This window comes from Acipenser ruthenus, chromosome 26, assembly GCF_902713425.1.
Source record: "Acipenser ruthenus chromosome 26, fAciRut3.2 maternal haplotype, whole genome shotgun sequence".
Classification (NCBI taxonomy): domain Eukaryota; kingdom Metazoa; phylum Chordata; class Actinopteri; order Acipenseriformes; family Acipenseridae; genus Acipenser; species Acipenser ruthenus.
This window is the reverse complement of record NC_081214.1, coordinates 25879276-25906198: the sequence shown is the minus strand read 5'-3', so window position 1 is coordinate 25906198 and position 26923 is coordinate 25879276. Positions and strand designations below refer to the sequence as shown.

The following is a 26923-nucleotide window of genomic DNA, read 5'->3' as shown; positions in this document are numbered from 1 at the left end:
CAACATGTCTGTTTTTAAGGGCAGTCAGGTAAAAATATATCACATTATGAATGACAACTGAGAGAAAAAAAAACTGTTTTAAACTTAAATAAGTTACGTGTGATAGGTGGCGGGCTACCGATTTACAAAGATACCTTACTCCTGCAAATCTGGCAGAAAGTGCCAACCCTAAAATTAGAATCATATGCTGCTAATTAGCGGTATAGAAACACATTTACAGACCCTGGTTTAAAAATAATACCTCGCAGAATAAATAGGCTCTCCTCTACCGGGATAGCATGCACTACTCAATGTAGCTTTGGATTTGTAATGCTGGCTTTGGGATTAGGACCCTGAGAGCTATTTTTTGATTGGTCGGGAGGCTGAGGCTGCCCTTTGCTTGCCTGAGAATCACATTACACTAGCCGCTTAAGCGAGGAGGGGCGCAGTTTGAGAGATGCTGGAAAGTATGCAGTGAGTGTATCATATTCAAGGCACAGGAGAGCGAGCACTCACCGAAACGAGTCTGTAATCCGACTGTACTGCACATCAGACTGATACAACATACAACAACTCACCGTCAGCCTTCTTAAACTGGAAAAAAAGAAAACGAAACTACAACACGGTCACTTGGAATGATGAATTTAGAAGATTTCACACACGAGTAATGCACAAAACAAGACGGAGGTATTTTTTGAGACAAAATCCAACCATAGGAGTTTAATTACACGGGGATCTGCAAGGATCTGTTGAAAAGCATCGGGGCTGTTCTGGATAGGCAGAATAATTCAGGAGAATACCTCGTTGAAGGACTTTGGACTTTTAGGAAACAGAGTACATGGACTTTTCTTGACTTGTGCATTTGTGTGTGTGTCCCGTGCTTGACACAGCGGACTGGATGTTTACCAGTTTAAAAGGAACCAATACTGCTACTGGTAGCGCCCACGGAATAAAGACGCGTTTCTAAAGAAAAGAATAAGAAAGCTGAAAGCGAGAAAGTTGTTTTGTGGTCGAAAACACCACAACTAAAATTAACAGCACTAAGCGCCTAGATAGATTACATTACCTGGGCGCTCGACCGCAGTAAAGGGACTTACAAAGAACGCATCATCAGGTACATTGACTTCTTGTGTTTTGGTAATACACTAGTCAACCGGACAGTTTTTGTTTCTTTCAATGACAGATCGAAGAGAAAATAAAGGCGTTTGGAAGACCTGTATGTAATTGCATGGTGGTGAAAGATCGATTCTGCTTTCCATACCTCACCAATCTGATGGCATTAGCTATGCCCCGTAGTTTGAACACTGAGATGAGCGATTAACTGTCAGGAAAGTACACACATGCAAAACAAGGACGCTTGGAGGTTTACGAGCATTATTCGAGGAGATCGACATCCATTTGTGATTTCGGCTTCGACCCAGCTGGAGATTTAACCGAAACAAACAGCGGGATTAACGCGATATAACTTTGTGTATCCATTCGTCGAATCGCAGTCCATTTGGAAACACACCGCAGTGAGAATGGCCGATACGAAGTGTCTCTGGAGGTATTATCTGGGGCTTTTCATTACACTGTGCAGGGTGCCCATGCCTTTAGCAAAAACCTTGGATTCCGTGTCCTGGAGCTCGCAAAACCACAAGTAAGTAGCAGGCACCTTGTTTTACAAAACATCTTTACAACCCACATATAATACGTTTTTTTGTAACACTTTTGGTACCCCAACAATGCAAAGGAAAGCCCCAAAACATCTAATACAGAGTAGAAATTTCCATTATGTCCAGTTATAATAGTGTACGCCTAGGGGTCATATGTTCAAATGTATGGCATCGACGTTCACCTTAAGCGTGGTGGATTTATATTTGAAATTTACGAAAGCGAAATGTTGTATTATCGTGATATTGCTGTTGTATCGGCGCTTCAGTGTTAATTGTTGAAGTTTTAGAAACTAAAGCTGTCAGCGTGCGTTGTTAAATTAGCGCACTCCACACCGGCTGTTGTGTCACGGCAAGACAAACCCTCATTCGTTGCAGGTAAGCGCAAACCTAGTGTCGCAGCGAGCGAGCAGCAATCCGCGCTAATGAAGATCTGCCAGGTGTACCCGCAGGACCATTTTGAAGGCTCACGCCAGCGCTTTAACACACAGGACCGGTACGTGACGGTTGCGCTACAGCGCACTACGCGTTCCATTGCGTATGCTTCTTAGCACAATAATGTGACTCTAATGCAGATAAACCGAAAACGTAGCCTGTATGTAGCCCGCTGCCTTAGTGATGGTGAACAAGCTTACCATATCATGTCGAGGTATAGAAAGCTGTGGTGTGTTGGTTGTTAAAAACTTAAAATAAACGGAATAACTGGAGAATGATTAAATACGTACACGAATAAATACATAAATAAATGAGTTCTGCATCTTAATTAGTGTAGTTGTCAAATTGGATCTTCTTCACTAGCAAATCACACACACGTACACACACACACACACACGTACACACACACACACACACACACACACACACATCAATTATTATTTTGACTTTGATCATGTATAAATGAATCTAATTTCTGCGTTCACTATAATATGCAATATGTAATATATTATTAATGAGTAACGTATTAATTATTTCAACGCTAGAATATTTTGTTATAACGCGTAACAAAGCGCAACGGAGCCTCTTAAGAACTGAGCGAATAATGTGCTTGAGATGTCGTTTAGTTGGTAAGTCTTTTAGAAGATTTTAAAATATTCGTTATCCATTTCCCATAGTCCTGTCATTTTTCATATACAGATATTCTCCTACTCTAGATGCGGGCAGGAAAGTTAGCAAGTTGCGGATTTGCAAAATTAAATATATTATAGACAAGAATATATTTTTAGATCATTTATATATATATATATATATATATATATATATATATATATATATATATATATATATATATATAAATGATCTACAAATATTTTCTGTACTTGTTGTAATTTACAAAGCACTCATAATATAGCAGAGAGAAAGAGAGAGAAAGAAAGAAAGAAAGAGAAAAAGTTGTTAACCTACAAAATAGTTTTGTTTCTAATTGGATTTTTTTTTATAGGGCTAGCTAATAAATTAATATGACATATATTCTTGCACACATGTGTATATATATAGCGCCAATTATTAATTCCATGTTATTATTATTATTATTATTATTATTATTATTATTATTATTATTATTATTATTATTATTATTATTAATAATAATAATAATAATAAAGAATTTGTTCCTTATAATGTTAACCAAAAAAAAGTCGCCCATAAATGTAGTTTATTTGGTAATGTATACGTCAGTCCTCAATAATTATTCTAACATTTCTCAGATGACTGCCGTTTTTCTCTTATTATAGTTTTTGCTCATCCCGTTGTTTTTAGCGTGTTACAATCAGTTTATAACTGTGTAAGCCAGCTCAGCACAATCGTTATTATTAATGTGATATCTTGTGACAATTGTAAGTCGCCCTGGATAAGGGCGTCTGCTAAGAAATAATAATAATAAAAAAATACTATTCCTGATCCGCCACCTAGAACGACAGTTCTTTTCAATGAAATGACCATGCTATTCAGATATCTCTCAAAAAATTACTTTAGTAATGGAAACATATACGAAGAAAGAAAGAAAGAAAGAAAGAAAGAAAGAAAGAAAGAAAGAAAGAAAGACGTTGTGTAAATATGTTAACACACCTCATGAAATGAAATGCATTTCACAGTAGTTGTAATAGATTTTTATAGGGCTAGCTGTTAAATACATACCTATATTCTTGCACACACACACACACACACACACACACACACACACACACACACACACATATATATACACACACAATAATTAATTAATACATACACAAATGTGATATTTAACTTGACTTTTAACAGACTCATATTTCTTAAAAAGAGCAAGGATTATTCTGTAAAATAAATCCCCCCCCCCCCCCCTTTTTGTAAGACTAAAGGCCTGCTGTAAGGGACGATATGTACCATGCATGCAGTGTGTATACGCCAGTGAAGTCTGTGTATATCCAACACATCTTGAAAAGTGTGTGTCATAAGCCTTGACGAGCTTGACGGCGACTCTCTGTAGAATAAGGCACAATAACAGGTGTAAGGATCCCGGCTGCTGCTGTTATACAGCAGTTGCTGCTTGTTGTTTCAAGTAGACCAGCATTCTGTTTATTTATCCCACCCAGTGCTGTGCTCTACCACGTCTCCACTCCCAAATCATCTCTAATAGATTGCAGGCCTCCGGGTAGGTCCTTAATTACTGTGAAGCAGATTACAGGTCTCTGATGAGATCCCATGCACTGCGTCCTTTCCAATCTGATTTAGAATCAATCAGTTTGATCAGAAACTTGTGTACAGCTCGGAGATTGGCCATTGTGCTCCTGTTAATAATATCTTCAACAAACTAAATTCAGAAGCTTGGTATACTGTCTGTCTGTTTGTCTATATCTATATATAAACACACCCATCATTGACTGTATCTAGTATGTCTGTTACTATATTTTAAAAATGAAGCATCCTGCCTTCTTCTTCTTCTTCTTCTTCTTCTTCTTCTTCTTCTTCTTCTTCTTCTTCTTCTTCTTCTTCCTCCTTAGCAGCATTGGTTTTAAAGCTTTGATTTGGCCTGTTTGCGGTGTGCAGCAGAGCTGTTTTCTGGAGCTTGTTTAAACTCTGAAAGCCTCAGTGTATTTATGTAGGTGTCAAAGGCAGTGCAGAGGCAGCCCACTTCATAGTTCTGTGTACTTGAAATCAGGGTGTGAACTGAAGTTGTTCTTGGGGAAGCTAAGCAAAGATAATGGTGGGTTTCACATATACTAATGGGCCTTTGGAGGTGTGTGGGTCGACGCGCCAGCCGCCACTGTGTCGATCTGTGTCTCTGAACAGACACATGGAAAAACACTAGCCCAGGTCCAGGGCTGCTAAATCACTTTCTAAAGAGGCTTTCAGCCTAATGCCTTGCACATCAGCCCGTCACGTCTCTGTAAAATGTAAATTTATTTTTGTGGCAGATTTAGCCTGTGATTTTCTCATTCTCTTGATGCCTTGCTGTGCGGGTTCAAGGTTTAAGAGCCCAAATGTTTTTCTTTGCTGTTGAACTCTTCAGCCGTGGGTTTGAACATGTTATGCATGCCAAATGTGTAGCGGGCCAGTGATAAACCCGCACTTTCAATAGGCCAAGTTATTTGGGCCATTTAGCAGCCGTAGTTTAACAGCATTGATCTGAGTGAGCAGGTACGTGCATTTATTTATATTGTACAGCCTGTGCGATTCTGCTCTGCTGCTCTTTATGTGCTTGCAAGTCAATGAGCCCAACGTGTAGAGTATGCAGCTCTGAAACATGCTGCTCCAGTCCGTGTGCGGAGTTGTGTTTCTTACTCTGTGTCAAGGTTATACAGCCTCAACCCTGATCAGGTTCTCAAAGCTGTGCTAGTGAAACTTCACGCCTCCAGACTAGTGAGCCCAAGGCTTGGGTTGGGCCGTGGAAAGGAATTTCCATCTAAAACAAACAAAAATTCTGCACAGCATGTCTCTGGGCATGGCAAACTTGGCTAAAGGACTTGAAATGGAAATTCAGCAGAGAGTACACCCAAATCCGCCTGCCATTCTGCACATCCACAAAATTGCAGGGTGTAATAGAACGAGGCCAAGTGTTATTGCAAATGTACAGTGTTCCTGTTGCAATACATTTACAAATGGCGTGTGTTGGTTTATTTTTTATTTTTACTGTACAGTGGTTTGCGATAAGTAAATAGACACTTTTTATAATTAAATAGACAGAAGGGGTGGGGTATTTCCTTATGACAACTCTATCTTGAATAACATTTTTTTATATAACTTTTGAGGGGATTGACAGTCATCTATTGCTATGCTGTATCGGAAGTGGCACCGGACCCTAAGCCAAAATGTATCAGTCTGTCATGGAGATTTACTGGATGGTGTTTTTTTTTTTTTTTTTTTTGCTGCCATCTCTCCCTCCTGGGAACAAAAGCCAATAAACAATCCAATCCTTACCAAACTGTTCAAACTCTGTGCGAGGTGCCGAGCCGGTGCTGTGAGCCTTAGGGCTCCAAATGTTCCTTTTCAGACATTTAGCATATTTACTTTTCGCCCATTAAACAAAATATTAAGGTTTAATGAAGTATGAAGTATGAAAAATGCTTTTTATCCACCGGAACAAAGAAAGAAAGAAGGAGAGAAAAAAAACAAAAAAACACTTGATTGATTTGAAACTATTGCTTTGAAATTAAGCTCTTCATATGCTGGAGGCCTGATATTAAATATGAAAAGGAGCAGGAGATGGAATGAAAAGAGAAGCAGGGTTTCATTTCAATTAAGAATAAAAGACGAAGAAGAAAATAAATATTAGCGTGGAATTATTATCAGTGCTGATCCATATAGTTTTCTTTAAAACAAAATAGGAAAAATAATTATTTAAAACATATATCTATATATCTATATCTATATCTATATATATATATATATATATATATATATATATAATATCCCAAATGGATGACATTTTTAGAGTTGATTAGCGAGTGCAGTAATTATGCTGAGTAGGTAATGTAAATGGTTAGGTACATCACATGAGACTGATTACTGATCCCCCAATTTGAAGCAGCAAATGGCAACGCTAATGGTGGTAATTTCTCTATTTGGGATAATTGTTCAAGTTAAATCGTATATATTTTTCCCCATTAGCTGCCATAGCAACAACCGGGAACATTTGTTTTTATCTCCCAAAAATAAATCCAAAATAAAATGGCCAATGGAATTTCTCTCCTGGGGAAAATAAAGTGATGAGAGGCCATGGTTGGCTTCAGTTGCGCAAACCAAACTGATTAATAATCATTATTAATCAACGTATTAATAATAACAGGGGCTCCATTTCGGAGTGTGCGACTGCTATTGTATACTCTATCTCACAGTAATAAGGGAAACCAAGGGAGGGTAGTTTAGAGCATTGGGTTTGTTTTGAATTGTCTGTAACAGCACTATGGGATTCATAGCTCCTAGGCGTTCTTATTAAATGGACTGCCTCAGTTCGGATCTCACATCATGTATAATACGTTGCAGAGTTTATTGTAATAAAGCGAGCTGGAGAGGGAGGGAGAGAAAGAGAGGGAGACAGGGGAGAGACACGCTGGCTATGCCTTCCCGATCAATGTTCTGTGATTCAAACGGACAGTTCTGGGATTGACTTTGTCACAGTTTAAATAGGTAACGTCAACCTTCAGCTCTTTAATAACCCTTCTCAGAGCACAAGGGTTATCATGGTTTACTCTCCGCAAGGGGCTCCCTCAAGAAGAAGCAGAATGGTGCTTTTGTCCTGCAGTCGCCCACCTGCCCACTTTCATTATACAGGTTCTGATCACGTTTCACACATTTTATCACACACACACCGGAGCTTAAAAGCACATCTGAATGTCTTTTCCAGGAACCGATGGAAGAGAAAGAAGCAGGCCTCTTGGCTTAAACCCGCTGCTATCCTGCCACTGGGGAGCAACTGGTTTATCTGCATGAACAGTTCTTGTACCTTCGGCTTATAGTTTAGTTGAATTTTTTTATTTTTTATAAATTGACAGAGACTGGATGATAAGGTGCATACAAACTTGTTTACAGTGCAGTCATGTACTGTACCGCTGCAGCAGCAGGAGATAAAAAAGCAGTGCTGGAAAGGTTAGGTGCGCTGCTTGTCTGTGAGAGAGCATTCATTGACTGGAGAGAAGAAATAAATGGCTACAACCGCTAACTTGTTCAGCAGCAATTAGAAAAAGCTACTTCTAGATGTAAAGCCATTACTGGTCTGACTCCTTTCCCGATTATAACATTGATTACCTTCCACCAGCTGTGAGCAAACAGACCTGGCTATGTACGGTCAAAGAATAGTCTGTGCAACAGGGAGCAGCCACCTACTCACACACACGTTGCTTTTCAGCCTTGCACCTCCCAACATTCCGCAAACGGAACACGTCCCATTAAGACCACTCAAAGTTCCATTCCTCCTTTCACATTTCTAGGAACCTGAAGTATTGTCATAGAATAAAGAATGTTGATCCAGAAAGTGACGTCGTGGTGTTTTTAATGGATAGGTGGACAGTGTTTAATAGTAAGGGAGCTGAGTAGAAGGTTAAATCCAACATTTTCCCCACAAGAAGTTTTAAAAATCGTTCCAAACAAGACAAGAAAGTCATCATTGGAGGCTGTAAAGAACATTACGAGAGAACATTTCACTAACCCTGTTAAAGGGTAGGTTGAGACCTTCCTGCAATTCATTATCAAACAACTACCTATCCCTCCTTCTAACAGACATTTTATTTTTTACTGCCATTCCAAAACAGTGCCTGTTCTCGCTATAATCTAAAGAAAAAAGAGATATTTTGTAAGGATAAATGCTTAGCACCCGATTTACTGTGCGCTGAGCTAAAATCTGTAATTATTTCACATCAGGGGGCTTTAACTAATGGCAGCTAAACCCAGGAATTTATTGTAACCAGAAGACGCTCAAATTATTATTACAGAGTGAGTAAAATGAACACTAATTTGCTACTCGTGAGATCCACCGGTACTGAGACAATCCAGACGAGTGACAATTAAACAACACTAAATGGTTTGTAATGCATTTAGAGCACATTTTGCTCTCATTTAGGAATAATAGGAAATGTTGCTTTTGTCTTATGTTTTATTTTTAAAAGAAAGATGTTTCTTGTAATCAGAGCTACAAAGGTTTGGTCAGACATGTGCAATGCGGATGGTTTAAAATGACTTTACTGCTGATATCGCTGGGAGTATGTCTTGGTGTGCAAAGACAGATCTCATTGCCAGTGAGACGTGCAAGTAAAGATGCTTTTGTACACGTTGCAGGCGGTCAGTTCCTGCCGGCGTTATACAGTACATGCAAAACTAAATGGGGCTAAAACTTGCTTTCTGCTGTAAGATTTGCAAATTTGGAACACTGCGGTCTGTTTGAATTATGGGTTTGTTATGAAGTGTACTGTACAGTTCTGTTTTCATTTTATATGAACCCTTTAGGAACATTATTCCATACTGGCAATTCCCTACTAATTACCAGTATACAATAATGTTCCGAAAGCAATAGTGTTCCGACTGGGTTCAGCAGTGTTTTTAACAGGACAGAATAACCGGGATAATAGTAATGCACTGACAGTTGTTAAGACCTGTGCCCTCGAGTAACAGCTCATCCAGTTTATTTTAGAAATCAGTTCACAGTATTATAGCCGTTTCAGTCACACAATAAATTGTGTCTGTCACGCTCCCACGGCAGTAACTTTCACCCTTCTTTTAAGCCAGCCTTGGTGAAGGATCACAGATTACAAATGCTTGTGATTGCAAGAAATGGCAGATGCTCTTATAGTGGAGTTTCTAACAAAAGGTCAGATTCCAACATGCTTTTCTTCAACCAGCAGCACGGCTGCACATTTTTGAGCGACTTGTGTTTTTTTTAAATAGACTGCAGAATTTATCCACATCTGTTCAGCTTACCAGACAGACAGGACTGTTAAGTCGTTCATATTTTTGACAGTTCTAAGCAAGTGGTAGTTGTTTGATAAATAAATGAGTCGGCATGTCATTTTAGTTTAAAAAGCGATGCCCAAAGTAGTAGACCCAGAAACAGAACACAGATAATTTTAATGGGGCCTGACAGTTATAGGACTAATCTGCAGCATGCTTGAAATGGAACTCCCGGAGACAGTACATTGTGCCCAGAGCTTTTCTTCTTTTTATTAAAATTTTTTGTACTACTGTGGTTTAAGTAGCTGTTCGGATCTCTTATATTGCGGCATAACCAGCGATGTTGAGTGGAGCGGAAATCTAGTTTGAAAGCCTGACACAATGAAGGGAGCAGGGGTGAGACCAGAACAGGAGTAGACTTTGCTGTGTGTGCATTACATCACCCTGGCTGGGATTAGAATCTGTACAATATTTAAAAGTTATGGAGAAAAAAAAAGATGCATTTTGATGATCTAAATGAAGGAGACAAAAGCTGTTCGTAGGGTGTGCTCTGGAACGGATGAAGCTGACAGCCATTCCAAAACCCATTAGAACCCATTTCTGTGAACATTTGAAATGAATCAGTGATGCACTTTCCCGCTGGCTGGACTTTGCTGAAAGTGTGTCACAGAGACAGATGGGCTGTCCCTTTCAATCCCTATTATTAATTTAAAAAAGTATGTAGCATCAAAATCTTACAGGCGCTGTATGAACTACTGTCTCAGTGCAAAACAGCCAAAACACTGTCATCTGTAAAAATGGTTACTCACTTCTCGTTAATGTACTCACTACTGGTCTGATTTTTTTTATTAAATCATCTACTGTATGTGTCAGGTGGGAGTTAATAGATTGGCATGGTCTGCAAGAATAGTGTGTCCCGTTTCCCATAACTTACCCTGGCTCCATTATAAAGTCTGCACACCAGAAATAACAAAAGGCAGTTTGCTGCGATTCTTGAAGGCTCTGAGTTTCTTTTGCTGCCCCCTCCAGCAGGTTTGATGGGCGCGTTTGGCCATTGCTATGCAAATACATATAAAAATGGGCTAAAACCCGTAGCGATGGGCGACGAAAAGCCTGGATTAAAAGTCACGCTGTTAGCGTTCTAGCCCGACTCCAGAGGATCTCTCAGCTCAAACCCCTGACAGTTGTGGCAGCTGTGAAGGAGAGCTCAATAGTGGCACACCAGGAGTGCTGAAACTGAGCCGCACGTTTTCTTTAACTGAATTGAATGAAGAAAACACAATGCACAGCTCAAGGAAAAGTGAAAGCAGTACGTATAACTGTTAATTAATAAAGACTTTATTATTATTATTATTATTATTATTATTATTATTATTATTATTATTATTATTATTAATAATAATAATAATAATAATAATAATAATAATAATAATAATAATAATAATAATGCATTAATTAAGAATAGTTTTGTTGTGCCGATCCAGATACTTTGTTCCCTGTCCAGTCCAATACGCTAAGTGCAATTTAACTGGAGTGCAATGAGAGGAAATTGCAGTCGTTAATGTCATTGTTATACTTGGTGATACTTCAGTTTGTCTCTCAATTGAGTTAGTCACAAGGCAGATGTGCTCTGGAAGAAAGCCAGCGGTTTGGGTGTCCCGTAATTGAATTATTTTGATAGCCTGGATGAGTGATGGAGTCAGATGTTCACAGATTCCTCTTTTTTGTCTCTCTGTTATTCTTTGCTCCGATCCAGGCGTTTTTAGACAATCGAAAGGCAAAAGGGCTGTAAAAGCAATCAGAGATTAGGTCTGGAAACAAAGGGTTTTGTTTTGAAAAAGCTGCGAGCAACTGGGTTAAAGTTTCAGGAAACAGTTTACAGTCAGGTACTGCCAAAGCCATGTTGAATTTCCTTTCAGTCTATTCTGTTTTAGTTGAAATGACATACCTTGAAGAAACATTATCCCCATGGGGACCTGTAGATTACCAGCCCAGGCTCTGATGTACAAAGGTCACAGCAGAAGTGTCAAAAATTCTCTGTTGATGTATCGGGCTGATTGTGTAGGGTAGTATTATTTCCTGAACTTGAAAGTGCATTGACTAGTTATGCTAGGCACTAAGAAAATGAACGCCAAAACACTAACAGTATTAATCATTAACTAGTTTATTTTTTATTTTGTTGTAAAAAAAAAAAGAACCTTTAATCTGTACCGATTAAATGATAAGGCAGAACGTTCCTAACAGTTCACAAAATTATAACTACAAAAAAGTTATGCTGTCACTCATCCCCATTGCATTATATTAAATCAGCCTTGAAAAGAGGATCTCTAGGCCAACAAACTAGACTGGAATCCTTTATTTTGCTGCCGACCTTCCCAAACCATCCCGGTTTTATAACTCTTGCATTCCAGAAGCACACATTTTACAGCTCTGCTTCCCAGAAATGTGTGCTTATAATTGCCATTACTGTGACACAGTTCAGCTGCACTGCAAATCTCCCAGTCCCATCGAGTAATGTGTGAATTTAAATCTGGTCACACTGAAAATAGGGTTTGAAGTCCCATGGAAACGATAGGCATGCAGGAACTGCGGTATGTTCTTTAGGTTTCTGCTATAAAACCACAGAAGGTGCTGCTTCTGTGGGATACAAAGATAGAATCCTGGGCTGCTGTGGGATGTGGCTAATTGTGGACAAGGAGAGACCACACAATTTGACAGAGATTAGAAATTGCGCTGGCTTGCTACAGCCCTTAGTAAAGAACTTGGATGTATTTAAAAAAAAAAAAAAAATTCTACAAAGAAATAATTGTTTTAAAGGTCTTGACTGGAATGCAGTGAAGCGAACAGACTTTTAGCTGACCATTCAGATCACATTACTGCACCTAACAATTATTTACAAAGAATTGCTCTACACTAAGCTATTTTAATCAAACACGCGCTGCCCATGGCTCGATTGATTATGGTTTTTGTTTGATTTACTGTACCTTAAAAATCAACCCCTCTGCCCTAAAACCAGATATGAGTTTCAAAAATCTAATGGGTAAGACACAATAGCACTCTGTTTTTAATACATCATTCCACAGCAGAACATGTGATATAGTTGATGAATTTGTGTTGTTTAGCTAGATTCCAGTTAAATTTGAAACATCAATTAGACCACAGAAAGGAGAGACCACCTCCCTTAGGGGACAAGTCTTTTCTGCCTGTCCTCATTATCTCACAATTCAGCTGCTGAATTGATGAAATCAGACCTGGTTTTTGGTTCCCAAGGGGGTACACTACAGGACACCTCCCTGACCTGGGACTCACAATGAGACCTTACCCATGGCCTTGAATGCTTCAATGGGCTGAGTTTTCACAGGTGGTACCAGGCTGAGTGATATGGGCCTAGGCCCCATACATACCCTTGACAATGTTTGTTGAGTCTTGATTTTCACTGACGGCATTCTAAAGATATTTAAATAATTAACCAGGGTCCTAATAATTCTTTAGACCATTTCTTCCTGTAAAGATCTTTGCAGAGGCATTCGGTTTTCAACAAATTGAGAAAACGCAACAGCGACTTCGGGCCTGTTGAATATAAGATCACATTTTCATACTTTCCTACGGCAGTCCGAAACAATATCATACTGGTAGCAGGTCTTCAGTTCCGCTTTTCTTTCCTTTTCATAGTTTTGAAATAATGCGGTTTCACTGTAGACTTGAGGGCCAACATTTCAACCCCGAGGTGACGATGCTTAATATTGGGTCTTTAATGGAGTAGGTAGCAGGCAGTCTGAAGTATCTGATAGCATTACTGTATGTGACTGTTAACCAGCTGAGAACACAAAGTGCTCTGAACTAACAAATTGCTGCTCGCAGAAAAATGCAGGGGCAAGAGGAAGAAGGGGTGACCTACATTGCAAATCACAACCCAGTTGTTTCAGGATATAGAAAATAAAAATAAAACACATTAATTGAAGCATTTTATAGTTGTAATGGAAATGGTGGGTAAGAACAAAATGGCAGTAATTTAATGACAAAAAATAATTGGTCGTAGTACAGTAAGAAGGAATTAGGCCTCTTTTGAAGCAGAAAATAGGCATCTGGTTTGATTTTTGCTTTACCTTTGTAGCCTAATATCATTGAGATAGTACTGTAATTAGCATCAAACCGTACAGCAGCAGTCCTGTCGCTCCTTGGGAAGGTTTGGCAGTGTGCATGAGTTACCCCTGAAAAGCTGGAAGACATTGTTTCCATGAGGTAAAGCCTTTCTTCAGTCTTGAAAAATTGGTTCAATTCACGTCATCTATAAGTGCTCATAAATGCGTGGTTTACGTGGGAGATAAAACCATTTCAAAACAGAAATCATTCAATGCTGTATATCAGTGTTCGGGTTGCCAGCTGCCCCACAGTCGTCTTATTACACATCGACATTTTTCCATTACAAAGTTCTGTTTGAAAAATCTGCCCCATGCTTTGTGTCTGGCTTGTACACTTGTAGTTATTTCGAAATGTCACCACTGCAAATTGAATCGAGTCTGAAATTCATCTTGAAAGGAAAAGGAATAGAGAGAACACAATATTAAAGGTGCATTGCTCTTTTTCGTTTACTTGATATGTTACAAATGTGCCCTATGCTTGGATACATACATACATACATATAACCACACATCAACATTTGATGGTGGGTAGTGCATGTGCTGTACATGCAGTTGCAGAATCTAGAAAAACAACGGCCATTAAAAATGAAAATAACAAGAACATCTGCACTGTACAGTGCTGTACTTTTAGCCCTGCTCCTTTACCTCTGGAGGCATACTTTCATATGGAGCAGGGGGTCACAGGTGGGATGAGCTTCACAGTCTCAGATGATCCCCGATGAAGATGGGGATCCCTGGTCAGATCTGCTGTGAATACTAAAACAGGGGGCGAGGAGAATCATGTGATTGTGTGCAAAGTTTCAAGCACTGCAGGCTTAGCCGCCTGGCAGCACATTTGGCTCTTGGTTAGGGATATACCGTGTCATGTGATCGGCAGACTGGCTGCAGTCAATTTCTATGATGTGCAAGTGACACAGTCGACTGAAGAATGCATTAAGATATTCTGGAACACACAGATGTGTTTTTTTTATTTATTTTTTTTTTACTCTGTAAGCAGGGCTTGGGTTTAATCATTTTAGGAATATTCTGGTAACAATGCATTTGCACAAAGCTAAGTGCCAGCAAAGCCAGAAGCAGTATTGTTGTTGTTTTTTTTCTTCAAATATATGAATAAATATTATTATTTGTTTTATTTGCCTGGTGTATAGTTATAGAAGACAGCTAGGGTTTAATATATTCCTTCTGCCGTACAAAGCGGTAAAACGCTGATTTAAGAAAGAAAGTGATTCCCTCTTTTTACATCCTACATCTCTTTGTGTGTACAACCCTGGCTGTGTAACTGCTACCTTTAGGGCTCTAAAGCTGGAAGAACTTGTTCAATAAGGCTTCCTACAGCAAAGCCCTTTGTGCAGATTAGAAATGACCGTGGCTGGAAAGGTATTCCGATGTAAATGTGACTTTTTGTTGGGGCTCCAAAGCCACCAGTAAAAGGCAGTGTTCCTCTTTAAAATTCAAGAGCACCCCTGCAGCTTTGGGCTGGGTATTGGCTTCCCTTTGATATTCCATTAGGAGGAGAATGGTGGAAGTGTGAAATGGATCGCTCTTCAAAGTGCAGCACAGACCCCGAGATTAAGAACTCCTGAAACAGTAACAGTACTGCTTCCTGACAAAGATGGAGAAAATAATTGGATTTGACTTTGCTTTAGAGCCCAGTACTGCAGCGTCTTCTGTCAATACACAGCCCAGAACGCCTTAGCCTTTAAGATCGGGTCCGTATATGTGCGTTTGCGGCAGCTTCTGAACTTCAAAACAATGTAGCGGCTGTGTCCTCACAACGAGGTATCAGGCCTCTTGTGTTATGGTCAAGCGCTCAGGAACGATCGGTGTCCTAAGTCACATTTCAGAGCAGGAGCGCAGCTGTTACCACAAAGGGCAGCGCTGGCTGTGTGCAGGAGCTCAGGTGTCAGCGTTAAGAAGGTCCGTGCAGATGAAGGGGAAAGATCACTTACAGTTGGTGTTAATAGTGAAAATACAGATTTACTAATGACATTGCTGTGCCTTGGTTCCAAAGCGTTTCACCATCTGTTGTAGAAAGATGTACAGTATATGTATATATATATATATATATATATATATATATATATATATATATATATATATATATATATATATATATATATTATTAAGGCTACTATGTGCGTCACCTGAAGTGGTGCTGTAGTTGCTGCGCTACGTTTAGTTATTGTGTTTAGTTTAAGAGCAGCAATAGCAAGGAGCAATGTAATTAGGTAGCATTTCTTTTGTTGAGTTCCAATTTAATCTCGGATCTGGTATTTAGCAGGTGCATATTTCAACAGTAAATATTTAAATGAAAATCCTTTCTAGCAGTTAAATTAAGACGTACATACAGAGGCTGGAAGACATAAATATTAATGACACATGGAGTTGTTTGTATACTTTAAAGCTATTACGTTTCAGTTCTGTATTGCTGCCTGGACTTTTTAAAGGTGAATGACTGGTCTGCTGTATTCAAGGGAGACTCTGCTAGTATTAACTTGCTACATGATTCGAAGCGTTATAAACATGCTAATTATCATTAAAAAAAATTTGATTACTCCAGGGCCTATCTTTATTAATACCTATAAAGCTGTGCCAATTAAAAAAAGGGTATCTTTCTCTGTCTGGACCTGTTTTGAGCCCATGGGGGTATCCAGCACCTTTAGAATACAGAAACTGAATGGCGACACCCAAATACCTCCCCTTCTATTCTCTCTGTTTTGAAGCTTTAGTTCGACTTGAAGCCCCTATTCTAAAACCAGACCCAGGAACAAGAAAAACTGTTAAGAAGGTCAAAGTGTGCTGGTAGTTTTTATTGCCTGGCACTTCCTGGCCAAATGGTCTGTTTCTGTAGAGGGTGGGTACCGCATTAGCATTTAGATAGAGGGGGCTGGGCCCAAACCTCTTGTTAACCAGAACAAAGGGTAAAAGGATTGTTTCTGTGGCCGGGTCTCAGCACTTGAAGACAGCATGGTTTTTGAAAAGAAAATGAACATCCTTCCTGAACCCTATCCCCCTGCCTGAGCACTCAATAACCTTTTTATTGCACTGACATTTACCAACATTCAAATACAGTTTGGGCTCTTATATCCTTAAACGTTGGCATTGTCATCAACGCGCCATATCATGTAAACCAAGGATATTGTGTTCTGAGAAAATAAGCGTTTTAAGGTTTTTGAAATAAGAAGCCCTTTTGTTTAGTTCAGCACTCATCTTTTGGCCTTTAGGGGTTCTCACTGTCTTTCTGAAGTCTTGGTGAGTTTAGTTTGCTTGCATGTGATCAGCCTAAGGGGTTCTGGAAGAGCTCCTGGTACAGAACCCATGTTGCTGACATCTTCTTCAGCCAGGTGTTTCATCAGCCTGTATTGACACCATGCTCTCCCCTATTCACATCACAGAACAGGAGCTGTGTCATTGAAGCAGGAACCAACATGAGGCTCCAGAAAGTGTCTTGGGGGCTAATTAAACGTATCTTTCATGATTATTAAATAATAGCCCTTTCTCACTCTGCAGTGGGTACCCATGACAACTCTTTTATTAGCTTTTGTTTTTCCGTGCTCATCAGTGAAATCATATCCCAGACTTGTGCATTTCCAGTCTCCGAGGGATTCCGGTGTCATGTTGGGACAGGTAGCATTCTTCATCAAACGGAGATTATGGATGCTAAGCTGTTTAAGACTAAGCTGTCTCCAGCTCTTTTGTAGTGTCTGTGCCACAGTTAAAATGCTCTACCCCCTGTCAGCCTCCCTCCCTGGGTGCTAAGTACCAGATGCCACCAGCCATTCAAGCACAACCTGTGCTAGCAAAGAAGCAGGGTTATACTTGTGTGCCACAAGCACTGCCCATTGGGAATAATACACTGTTAGAATTTAGAGTAGTATAGGGTTGCAGTCCAGTTTAATAAAATAAACAGGCTTTTCATTTGGTTACAGGGAAGAATAGCAATGATTAATGTTTTACTTAGGCATTATAGAATCGGTCCTTCCCCCTTTCTGTTTATTCAAATCCTTGGAAAGGTACTGTAGAGGAAGATTGGGACAATGCACTGAATGCTGTTTTCCAATGCAGCAGCAACATGGCATCTTGCATATTCATTCATTAATGAAGGTTTGAGTGAATGTTGCTAGGCAACTTGAATAATCTGTGCATGAATACCAGGCACCATTTCGAATCGATTTATACCCCGTCAGGAACAGCACCAAACGCAACCAACTTTCTACTTTTTAAAACTTGTTTCAATGTAACCCAATTTGAGCCGCTGCTGCCCATTTAGCAGCTCATTAAAGGGATCTTTATTTTATTATACCAGCTTAGATGTGCGGCTTAGTTTATGCTGCTCTAAAGCGGATTAGTTTTATCTTAGATGCAGTTGTTGAAGCTAATTGCAATAGCGTTTATTCATCTCATGTGACTGGAATCCAAACAGACGGCATACATCAGCATGCTGGTTATAATAACCAGTGCCACTTGGATGAATTACAGGCAGCGGTATATCTAAAAAGCGAATCCCTCCATAGAAATGACGGTTGTTGTTCGAGGTTCCAAATGTGTATTTCTTAATGCAAACAGGCCCTGCAGGGGTGCACAGTTTGGGTCCTCGCGGTCCGGATGCCCTCCTGGTTTTATAGGAGCTCATTTGAATGTTCTGTATAGCAGGTTAGCAGCTGTTTGCCCCCTTTAAAGGTTGATTGTGGAATTGGTTTCTCGTTCTCTTTTAGTGTTGACTTTTCCCTGTGCTGTCCTCCACACAGGCAGGGAGGAAGGCTGTGTAACTCAGGACAGAGATAGAGGAATGCTAGTGTTGAATGTAGCAGTGCAGAAAAGAACAATATGATGTGTGACAGCACATATAATACCAAACCAAGATAAATATTGAACACCACACTTGTTATTTTTTCCCCTTTCATTTGTTCAGGGGGTGACTGATGAAAATGTCAAGATTTATTTCATATTCTTTCATATCTACGATGCTTTGCCTTTTTGTTATGGGAATCGTCCTAGTCCTATGTGTTCTTGAGAGTTATTACCAGCTAAGGCATTCTCGTGGTTTGCAGGCATGAGAAAGATAAATGGTCGTGCCTTCTAGGGTTTGAACCATCTGATTACTGCACCGAACTAAGCAGCGCAACAGAGAGATAGAAAAGGAGTAGCAGGGGAGCGATGATGAGGGGTTGTTTTGTGAAAAAAATCAGGAAGTGGTAGTCATGGAGATTTGTATTACATTTCCGAGGCAGTGGACAGAAATGCATTCAGTCCTTGTACCTGTTGATGTAAGAAATGTAATCAGTACAGCTTGCTGGACTCTAAACCTCAGCTGCCGTTTCTTTCTCTTTCTAATTATATAAGGGTGTTTTATTTCCTCAACTGCATTCAGACAGTAATCTGAGCAGAAAAGCTTGCCTTTTAACTCAGTAGCTAATGCTTCCAGAATTTTGGCAAGTGCTGTCACATTATAAAAGCTTGGCTTATTTTTGCTTGTGTATTAATTTAGAATTAAACCAATCTGCGTCCAAGCATTTTGAGCAGATGCTAAAAATGTGTTGCTGGAGAGGGTAAAATCATTTTTGTGCAGCTAACATCCTGAGTGCCTTGGTGTGCTCAGCTGGAGCCAGCTCTTCATTTGTTATTTTGCTTACCAGATTTAGCTATATGTAGCCACGTAGAAAGTGAAATGGAATTAAACATGTGCTGAGGGCGCATGTGGTGAGTTACTCCATGTCTGCAGTGTCCCTTGGCATGCTGGGTAGGTGGTAGCTTCAGCACGCTCAGGCCACTGTGACTAAAGTCCTGTCTGTCTGAATGGGAAACAGAAAACGACTGGCTAAAGCAATTCCCTCTGGTTCTTATTTGTACTGATAACCGTATGTACTGTATGCAAACATCCCTTCTCTGTGCAGATTTCATGCTTGCCTTCCATTACCCAATTCTGCATTAGCATTCTGCATGACAACCAGATTCATTAACATGCAAAGAAGATAAATCCAATTCATTCCGTTTATCATTATTTTTTCGGGTTCCACGCAGTTTAATTCAGAGGCGTTTTAAATCCGTTTGAGGCTGGAGAGGGTGACACAGCAATCAGCCCCTCCTCCCACTAGAAACACAAGTGATGGGATAAAAAGATAAGCCCGCCTTCCCCCCCTTCCCCCATACTCAAAACTACATTTGTTTAGATGATAGACTCATCAGTCTGCTGTAGCAGCGGCGTTGATTAATTGCAGAGAGCTTGCACAGCCCGTCGATCACTCAGCATTAATGAGATGCAACAGGGAGCCGAACAAGCACTTTTCATTACGCGCCAGTGGTTACTACTACTGTAAACCTGTGTTCACAAACACAAAGCCCCTCTTGCCAAGCGCCCTCAGAAAGGGACAGCTGTTTGTGTGTTTGTGAAAGGCATAAAGCCCTCGGAAGCTTGCTTCGCGGTTTGCTTTGCAGCATAGCCAGATCTTGTGGCTGTAGGTTGATTGATCGGTTGTTAATAGCTGTCATTGTGGGTCGCTACCTAGCGATGGCAGTAGCTGTCGACAAGGGCTGAACCCAGTAATGTCCAAAGTTGTAGCGGGAGAAATAATATTTCAGCTTACAGAATGTTGGAGCCAGTCCCAAAAGTATACTGCATATGTTTTAAGAATGGTGTCTAGTTGCTGTCCTTTAACATTTTCTCCAAGGGAAAGTTGGAGGTTTCTAGGTTAAGTGTAACAAAAGTAAATACGTGGAAACAACATAAAACTGGCTTATTCTGTTTAAGAGTGAGGGGATGGCAGGGGGATGCCTACCAAGTCTCCTCCAAGGCAGGGTAGTACTGCTGAGCACCTAGCGCCATCAATCACAGGCAGCCCGAGACAATCGGAAGAGTCAGTGTAGCTAGGAACCAGTGTGGCAGCTGGCGAAGTGATACAAGATAAATATTGGGCTGTACATTCCTTCTAGCTCCTCCCAGCTTTCTCCTCTCACTTTGTGACACATTAATAATGAAAGTGTTTAAAACGTGGAGGCCCGCTATCCTTTCCACTTATACACCAACAGATTTAACTGTCAAAATATGAAATACTGCTTTTGAACAGTGAATATCTCATGTTTCATTTTTGTTTTTGGCCTACGTTGTGTTTTAATGAATGATTGGCTGTTAAGGATTAATACAAAAAGGAGCTCCTTATGTGCATGTTAGTGGTCCTTAAATAATCGGATAAAAGCTTTCTATACAATCTCTTCCCAAATTCAAAACGCATACTTACATTTGTCACTGCAGCCTTAACCAGACTTTAAAAGTCTAGTCTCAAGAACTCAATTCTGACTTTAATCCCTTCTCTATGTGAACAAAAACACTACATAGTGATTAAAAGAAAAGGTAGACGACTCTTTAAATGAAATTGGTCTTAATACTGAATTACACATTCTTCTCAGTTAAGTTTGTCTGAGAAACAGGAAATTAAAACTTCAGAATCTTGTTTTCAGAAACTTTCCCCAGGATTAAAGATGACTAAGAATGTACCTGCAAAGAGAAACTCTAATCATGTGTGTAGGGGCAGCTAACACAGAGACTGCAAACTCCCTCCTTGAAGGAACAAAGAATTGTTAGGGGCTCACTGCCATGCCTCTGACCTCTGGGACAAATCCATCAGCCACATACAACATAGATATTAATGCAGCTCGGCTCTCATTATCTTCTTCAAGGTAACCAATTATTATATTTCTCATTCCGACATGGATCGAACGAGGGTGGACTGAATTATAATTAGACTTTTATATTTCATTTGGAATTAGCACAGAACAATGTGAAGTACAGTACTGTGTCTATGCTTGTCTGAAGTTAAATGAAGACTTTAAAGCTTAAAAGAAACAATCTTCATTTACTCAACGTTCACGTTTCCCCCAATCGACAGCCCATTCACGTTTAACTAAAGCTAATACAAAGGCCCTTCCTTCCACAGTTAAAACGTAGCGTTTTTCATCACATCATTATCTCTTGCCGGTTGCACTGAAATATCCTCATTAGGAGTATATATTGTCGTCGGCAGCCACAGCCAGAGGAAACCGAGTCTCGGGGGGTGTGCTGGCATGCAGCAGCTTTTCAGCACCGACTGCCAGGCCATCAGGGGAACGTGCAGGGTCTGGATTTTCAGCAGGCCAAGAAGAGCCCATCTGCGTTTCTGTTTGTTTGAGTATCTGAAGGGAGACGGGTTGGTTTGCAGCGGTCAGTACTTGAGAAGAATGGACTCCAGTGTCCTTCCAGCCTAGGGAGCCAGCTGTGCTTCTAACTGCATCTCTGCTTTGTGCTACAGTGATCACTGTCCCATTAAAACCCCAAATCTCAGATTAGTGTCGTGAAAATTGTGGTCAGGTATTTAGTTTTATTCTTTTACTATTATTTTTTTGTTCCTGTAAGAAAATGGCAATGAAGCAATGTGGGTTGTCTGTTTAAACTGTGTCTGTTCGCCTGTCTGGCTTTCTGCCTTTTCAATGTCCAACCAGTGTGTGTGCTTGCGTGTAGGTACTGAGTGTGAAGGAATGTTATACAACTATACTATGTATGCTTGCGTGTGTAAGTCCCACTTGTACACTGTTAGAAGTTTGGGCATGCAGTGGGATCCTTTGTCTTAAGGCATGGCTTATAATGATGACACGCCTGGTAAGAGCAAACAGTAATCAGAGGGCTCGAGAAGAATGTGAAATATTGCAAAAGCCAAAGGAATTTTTCATCTTAATGACAGCATGATTAAACTTTGGTGTGGACCATTTTGTTTTACAATCTTAATTCACAGGATACAGAAGGCATCATTTCTGTTTTGGCCTCCTTCCCTGGATTTCCATTATGTCTTCTCCACTGAGCATTGCATTGTAGTTCTTTCTCAATTAGCCGTTGGGAATTTGCTTTTACTGAGCTGGTCACCGAGGAGCACAGACAGAATTCCAGCCACTTGTCCGAGCTCCCAGCCTTTTCAAGAATCTCCAGAATTTACGAAGACAATTGGAATCATTAGGTAATTCACAAAGCCAGTCCTTGGCTCCAATCTTGACTGCCAGAGCTGGTACTTAAAACAAGGTCCTTGATCTGAAGAGTCAGAGCCCTGTTACAACTACAGTATCCTAATAACCTGTCTCGCTGCCCTGGAGAGGAGGGTGGCAGCCGAGGCACTGCAGAGGAAACGGGGTTCAGCAGCTGAAGCCTGAAACTTGCACTGCTCTGCCAGCTTGCTATTGGGCTTGATAACAGGTTTACTAACCTGGTTTTCTTGTCCTAAACGAGGATCACAGCTTATCTTTAGAAACTGGCTAGAGGACATGTGATGCAGTCTGTTCTCGGAAGACCCATCTTTTCATTGTGAAAAACGAATTCCCCCCCCCCCCCCCCACCCCCACCCCCAAAAACAAAACAAAACAAAACAAAACAAAACAAAACAATAAAGTTAAATAAATAAATAAGTAAATAAATGCTACTTTTATTTTCCTGGTATACAAACCACAATGTATTTGATTACAGCTTTATTGTGGTCATTCCCCAGTGTATAACATTAGGATAAAGACCCTAGCAGTAACCAGAGCAGATTGTTTTGTTTGACTGGCTGCTCTGTGCTGTGAGTACAATGTTATTCTGTGTTACACACACATTTTTGCTTTAAATGTTTGTCTGGGGAAAAAAAAAACAAAAAAACGTAATTGTCATATACATGAAAACTAAACATAATGAACGTGACTGACTTCTGCTAACTTGTTTGTATAAATTAGAATTGCAAGAACAGTGTCAGCCGAGCTGTTTTTGGTTATTGGTTTGTAATTCTTGCAATGCTGCCAGACACATACTCCCTTTACTTTTTTCCCCTCTTTGTTTTTGGGTACTGACTGACTAACTCATTAAAGTCTGAGTTCACATGACATGAACTCTCCAAGAGTATTTTTTTCCAGTTCATTATTATTACCAAAAATGAAAAGAAATTCCAACACTCGCCAACCGGCACAGCCCACAGACATCAATCCAGTGGGGCTAAATTAGCTTGTCTATAGGAAAGACGTTATTCATTTTAATTGAGATAGGACCTGTTCACGCTGTTTTCTCAACGCAAAAATACATTTATTACAACTCGCCCCATATGGGTTTTTTGTTTATTCAGTAGTAGCAGTGTGCTTGTCAGGGGAAGTCCCTCGGCTTACAAAACCGATTTGAATATTTCCTTACCTCATCGCCAGCATGGGGCTCATTGAGAGAGGTATGAATGGTGACAGTTGAGGGGCCCAAGCTTGCCGAGCCTGCCAGTACACCCTGCAGTTCTATTGTCTCATCCCCCTAGTGCAGGGGCAATGCCAAATCACAGGCTTATATTGTTTCTAGGAATGCTCTAGGGAAGGGGACGCCCTTCGTGAGCATTTCTTTCTTTTTTTATTCCTCAGAAAAAAAACAAAAAACCTCCAAGCGTATTTTTAGAAATAAATGAATGAACTGCATTTGCATTGGGCTAAATAATGAGTACATACTGTCTGTAACTGCCTTTATTCCAGTTGATCCGAATCCAGGAAGAATGGAGGAGACGGGGTGTAGATTAGTAACCCGTCTCCTGTTTTGCAGTGTGGTGGTGTTGAACTGTGGGATGCACAGTAGAGTTTATCAGTGCTGGTGTTGAAACAGGCTGCAAAGTCAACGTAATGATGATAAAGACATGGTTGTGTTCTTCTAGTCACATGTCTTTGTAGTGTGGCAGTCACACACTTTTAATCTGAGCTTGAGAAAATAGCAGGACAGCCGCCTTCTCTGCTCCTCTGCTCTCCTTATTTGTCAAAGCAACCTGATACTGATACGGAACAGCAGCTCACACACCCTGACAGTTTTGAACATGTTCTTCACTGCTTCCTCGAGGCATTGGCTTTTCAAATCAGCTTCTCTGACACCTACTCAGGCTAAAGGCGGTTAGATTCACTGATCAGACATTCCTGGTCTTCAAGACGGTGCCAGTAGCTTTTTAACATGACTCACTGGTACACTTGCAAACTTAATTGTTAACTGTTCAAATTAAACAGGTTTTTTTTCTTGGTTTGTTAAGTTGGATGCAGCTTCAAGGTGAGTTTTTTTTTTCTCTTTGTCAGTCATTGTTTTGAATCATTCAGCACAGATGCTGAACAATGCAATGGGTAAAACTAAAGAAACACGTTTAATTAATTCAAAGAATGAAATGAAAGGAGGAGGCCTGCTACTGTATGCGCATGTGGTATTGAATCAAACTAATACGACAGTAACACTTCAAACCAGAATTCCCTCGTCAGCCTCAGTCTTCAGTGTGTCAGTGTACCAGGGAACTGTATGGGGGTGAATCGGCTTACAGGACCGAAACATCGAGAGCATGATCCACTGTACAATTAACTGCAGCTGTTAGCACAGCACAGAGACAACTGGGAGTACAGCGGCACACTCCCAGTAGGAAAGTTCATCTTGGGTATCGTACTTTGGATTGTGTCACAGAGATACAGTTGCCTGCCTGGTGGATTTTATAAGGGGGTGAACGCTAATTGCTTCCCTATTGCTTTGCTTTGGTATGGCTCACATCTGTCATAGTACTTGGAGCCAAAAACTCATTATCGCAAAACACTTTACAAAAGGCTTGGGAAACCAGACTAATAAATTCACTATGTGTGTCTAAAAAATACATAAATGACTAAAATAAGATATTTGCTCCCTTGTTATTAAGCTCACTTTGGTGCTTGAAGTTTGCTCACTATTTAAATGTTATGCTTTTTTTAATTATTTATATTTATTTTATAATATTGTTTAACATTTATTAATTTGTTTACACTACAGTCTTTATTAAATTGATTTTTTTTTTTTACATTTATTTCCAGAAGGCCAGATATTCCAGGTGCATAGGCCTAGGGTTAAACTGAAACCTTTAGAGAGGTAAAATTAAACCCACTACATTGAAATCTGTTTTGTTGTCTCAGGCAAAAAAAAAAAAAACAGAAAAAACAGGCGAACAAGCCCAGTGTTTCCATGGCAACCTGTTTATGCCTCACTGGTGCATCTTGTAAATCCAATTGGAGAGCGAATGAAGCCTTGTCTTCTCTGAGGCCTGAATGGGCCTGAAAGTGAAAAACCAGGCTTAAAGTGTGTTGGAGGCCTAAATAAGTGAAGAGGTGGGAACAAAAGACCCCGAGTTTCTTCTTATCTCTCCGAGTTTATTAATGGGGCCCCTTAACCCCAGACAATTGAGGTGGGCTTGCTCAGAAGGACGAGGCCTTCACCCATATTGCTTCAGTCCGGTTCCAGCACCTGGCAAATTTTACATAATTTAATTAATGACCTTTTCCTCACAGTGGGAAAGTTTTTTGCATTTGCATTTTATTAGATTATATCTTCACACTTGTACTAACACCGTTTTAGTTCAGCAGGGATTCAGCATTCAGAACAAAAGTAAAAAAAGAAAAATCTTCTACTAATTATGCTCACTGCTTACTAATGCCACATGCTTCAGTGAAAAATGAATGTGTCAAAATGCCTACACTTTAGAGTTAAACAATTTGGAATATGTTAAAAAAAACCATCAACAACACTTATTTCACACCATTTTAAATACTATTTAATGCTCAACTAAACAATGCTATTGTGCAGTCCCTTTATAACTTAATATTTCTGACACATTATTGTCAGCATTATGTGCCGCATTATAATGTATTATTTGTTTTATTTCTTTGTATTTATTTCAGTGTCCTGTTGCCTTCAAGTCAAGTTGGTGGGCATTAACATGTTATTATCTTGCATTTATTAAAGCTTAGTGATCACCTCATCGGTTTAAAGAACAAGCCCAGTTTTAATGCCGGTTGGTGTAATGTGAAAATCATTAACTCAAAGTGCTGTGATTCCTCTTGCTTGTAATGACTGCAGATTATTGAACTTTAAGGAGATGAGGCTCAGGTTGAAGGTTACAATCACCATATGCCACCCAGATTGAAGAGATCTGCCCAGACCACTGAGATTATTCACTTGTATGCACGGTGCAGATGTGGTGCAGTGCTTTTATTAGACAAAATGTCCTGTTGGGCAATGCTAGCTTTGAGCTTATTCCACTGGCAGTATGAAAATATATAGGCATGCTGTAAAGTTATGAATGTGTGATTTGAAGCTAAATTAAATAGTTACATTTTTTACTTTTATATATGAAATAAAGATACAGGTGGTATTTTTTTAAACCAAGAATGAGCTGTAAGTATCTTGTTTGCCTGAACGTCCTGTAACACTTTGTGCTATTCTTTATACGTCATTCTAAACCCTTGTAAATGAATTATGACTTTAGAAAAGAGAATGTGCCCTTA

At 39.9% G+C, this 26923-nt stretch overlaps 1 protein-coding gene across 1 annotated transcript in view; it reads left to right on the top strand.

Annotated features, from left to right (window-relative positions):
• The first annotated feature begins 302 nt into the window (after positions 1-302).
• LOC131701655 (ephrin-B1-like) overlaps positions 303-26923 on the top strand; it is a 65296-nt gene continuing 38675 nt past the window's right edge. Inside the window, exon 1 of the mRNA XM_059000786.1 lies at positions 303-1618. Coding sequence (XP_058856769.1) covers positions 1500-1618 — 119 coding nt within the window. The 5' untranslated portion in view covers positions 303-1499. The remainder of the gene's footprint in view (positions 1619-26923) is intronic.